Source organism: Amphimedon queenslandica, unplaced genomic scaffold (assembly GCF_000090795.2).
Source record: "Amphimedon queenslandica unplaced genomic scaffold, v1.1 AMPQUscaffold_13517, whole genome shotgun sequence".
Lineage (NCBI taxonomy): Eukaryota > Metazoa > Porifera > Demospongiae > Haplosclerida > Niphatidae > Amphimedon > Amphimedon queenslandica.
In genome coordinates, this window is record NW_003546247.1 from 143,109 (window position 1) to 146,406 (window position 3,298).

The 3,298-nt window shown below is 36.8% G+C and overlaps 1 protein-coding gene across 1 annotated transcript; it reads right to left on the reverse strand.

The window, feature by feature from the left end:
* Positions 1–2,564: 2,564 nt before the first annotated feature.
* LOC105313631 (uncharacterized protein KIAA1958-like) lies at positions 2,565–3,287 on the reverse strand. The gene has a single exon (XM_011407216.1). The coding sequence runs from the start codon at positions 3,285–3,287 to the stop codon at positions 2,565–2,567; it is 723 nt and encodes a 240-aa protein (XP_011405518.1).
* Between the last annotated feature and the right edge of the window lie 11 nt (positions 3,288–3,298).

A 3,298-nucleotide genomic window follows, 5' to 3' on the forward strand; every position in this document is an offset into this window, starting at 1 on the left:
TCTCAAAATGATTTTTTGCGCCATAAAGGCCCTCTTGTCAATTATGGTCACATATTATAATTGTAACCATAAGAAAATGCAAATAATCAAACCACTAGCTCAAGATATACCGTATATATTACAAAGAAATTTATAGTCACCTGACATATATATACAGATATTATAGTCTCTATTTTTATTCATTATAAATAATATGTTTACACAAATGTTTGACTAACTTCCACTGTCCGTGACTGCTGTTGGTGTGAGATTGTCTGATGATACTTGTTTAGAGCAAGGTGGAGGATGAAAACATAATCTGGAGCTTCAAACACAGAAAAAATGCAACTGTTTAGGCCAGAGTTTGGTTTTTCTGTATTCATTATTTTGAAATGAAACTTTTACAGAAGAGCCACCCATATCTCCTCCCAGTTTTATCCATATCTCATTTGGTGGTATGATCCCATCATGCTAAGTAAGCGGGTTTAGTCTGTTTATAATGAATGTATTTTAAAGTATTATTTTTGTTTACCGCTCCTTATAATCCAGTAGGTGAAAGATAACACTCTCCAAATCATCAACACAGGCAAGAGGAGGAGGTCTTATCTCTTGGCTACCTTGTTGTGTTATAAAAGAAAATGGTACTGCTTCTGCTCTAACTGGTATTGGCTCTAGATCGTTTTTGATTACTCCTCTCTGCTTTTTCTCACTGCTCATATTAACTTTCTGTACTTTCATCCACCTACTTGTAATAACCATTAATTGATATTGCTTTGTCATGTAGTTTCATTTCATACCTCCTCATGAGTCCTAACTTCTACCTTGGCAGGTAAAAATTTGCTTTCATCCCAAGGCATTGCCTCAATCTTAAAATCAAGCTCTTTCAATATCTCATTTTGCTCTTCTTTTGTCATCATTTTTATCTGAACTACAACTTGACGTTGACTCTCTCCTCTTGTCAGTTAATCCCTCACCTTAGATATTTCATTGCTTTATTGGCGGATAGTATGCTCAGCAGCTTCTCCAGAAGTAAGTGAAGGTAAGGTGACCTTTGTTACATTGATAGGCTTTTGTATACCTGTATATATAATATGTATAAAGTTTATTTACTTATTCTTTCTCTTGTAGGTACAGAAATGTTATGGGATTGAGTCATCATTTCGTATAGCACTCTTGTAGCCCGCCTCACTTCTACTTTTTATGTGCAATTGACACTTATTTGCCAGTGATACTACAGTAGTATCGACCCCACTTTTATTTACTTGACAATCAAGTTCTTGATCATCTTTTTTATTATGCATGATGGCTTTGTAAAGGTAGACTCACTAGATTCATGAAGTCAGGAACCCGGGTAATTAAATAAAGGAATTGTAGCAGAGAGTGCAGCCACAACAAATCAAAGATTTACATAATAGATTCTCAACTGGTGAGTGAAGTGCTGAGCTACAGTATGTACATGGAATCTCCTTTCTATAACTCTCGTCTTTAACAGTGAAAGATGGAAGGCTACTGATTTGAGGTGTGCGCGAATGTATGATGGTCATCCAGGTTTTGATGATTTCTTTGGTCTCCCACCTTTGCACTTTACATCACAGTTCATATCACTGTGTGGTGACCATTTGCCTGGTGTAACATGCAATTTAGCATCGCTACAGGAGAGTAAGCTCTTTGCTGTTGTGTAGCAGCTGTTACAAAACTCTCTAGCTCAATATCAGCTCCATCACTTGATGCAATCTTTTCTAGAGATGCACATACTTGGAACACTTGCACTGATTTTTGTGAAGTACTTAAAGCAGACTCTGCAGTGTCTTGCCAAAAAATCAGTGTGTCTCTTCATGTACATGTTGATACTCTAGAGTAAAATTTTTGATATTTTGACTTAGAAAAACGTTGCTTTATAAAGTTGTACGCATTTAATGTTAACAATAACCTGATGGAGCAACATCATATCTGTGTTTACATATTTTGTTTATTGTAAAGAAAACTTCTGTACTAAGATTACTTACCACAGAACAGGATCTACTTCAAATAGTTTGAATAGGAGCAGCTGTTGCAGGTGATGCGCTGTTCAGAAAGAAGCACCTTAGCTATGCGCAGTTCAGTTATGATGGTTAATAGTGTGTGGGTTATATTATGATTCTACCATGCCTATTTGCAATTGACCACTCAGATTGTTGCGTTAGAGGTAAGTAAAATCACTTATACTACCGCACAAAAGGCTTGGAAGGTAAATATAGCCAACTTTATAAAACTCACCCAACTTGTTTTTGAAAGATGTGCAATCTCTATAGCTACCATTGGCCACACCTTTAGATCTACAACCACAACCTGGTGAAAACACGTGTTTCCTAATGGAGAACATGGCTCCTTTTCGCTTTTAATAGGTATGTTTTGGTTTTATTATAATTAAATGATTTTTGCATGACAATATATATCTGATTATTGTCTATTTGTGAGTTATGTCTATTTTTATATTTCCATTGCAAATGTAAAGATTTAAGGATACTGGTTGCAAAGGATTAAGATCAGGAGCAGGCCGAGCAGCATCAGAAGAAGAGGGTAGCTCAATGGAGAGTTTAATCTTCTTAGTCTCTGGCTCTTCCTCTGCACAATTCAGTATCGATGGTAATTTCTCTTCCTGCTGCTGAGACACTTTTGTAGGTCCTCACTCCGTCTATACTGCGATGACCCGTTCTCTTCATAATGAGCTGCTCGTCTACACAAGCTTGAAACAGTCTTGTAGCTGCCATGACACGGAGAGAATGGTTGGTTATAAAGCCATCAATGCCAGCTAAAGAGCAGACACTAGACATTGTGGTTCGTAGCGTATTATGTCCCACTGGAACACAGGAGTACCACAAGTCACCTTTTGCCTTTTTAAGTGGTGTCAAGTAGAATGCTGAGTCTTTCTCTAATGCTAGTGGTGGACAATGTTTGATGTATATTTGATAATACTGTATGAAGCATTTACTTGTATCATGTTTATTTTCGTAGTGTGTTACAGTTTTTGGTGTTGCTTTTTGGTGTTTAAGTCCTCCAGCATTGTTTTTGGAGGTATTTTCTGTAAATACGAGACATTTTTTCCCATCTATTTCTTTTAGTTTTATCTGGCTGAATCGTAGATCACGGTGCTCTTGTCTGCTTCTTAGAGTGAAATAAACACCGCACATAAATACCATTGTATCCAGTATTATGTGTGGTGATCCTGACCCAAGTAATCCTTTCTCCCACAATAGCTTCTCATCTTGAATTGTAAGTGGTTCTGCTTGTTTGGTGTGTACTTGACCGCTTCCTTTTATTCTTTTCATTTCACCATGAA

Coding starts and splice junctions, on each gene's coding strand:
- LOC105313631 (XM_011407216.1), bottom strand. CDS start 3,287: ATGAAAAGAATAAAAGGAAGCGGTCAAGTACACACCAAACAAGCAGAA.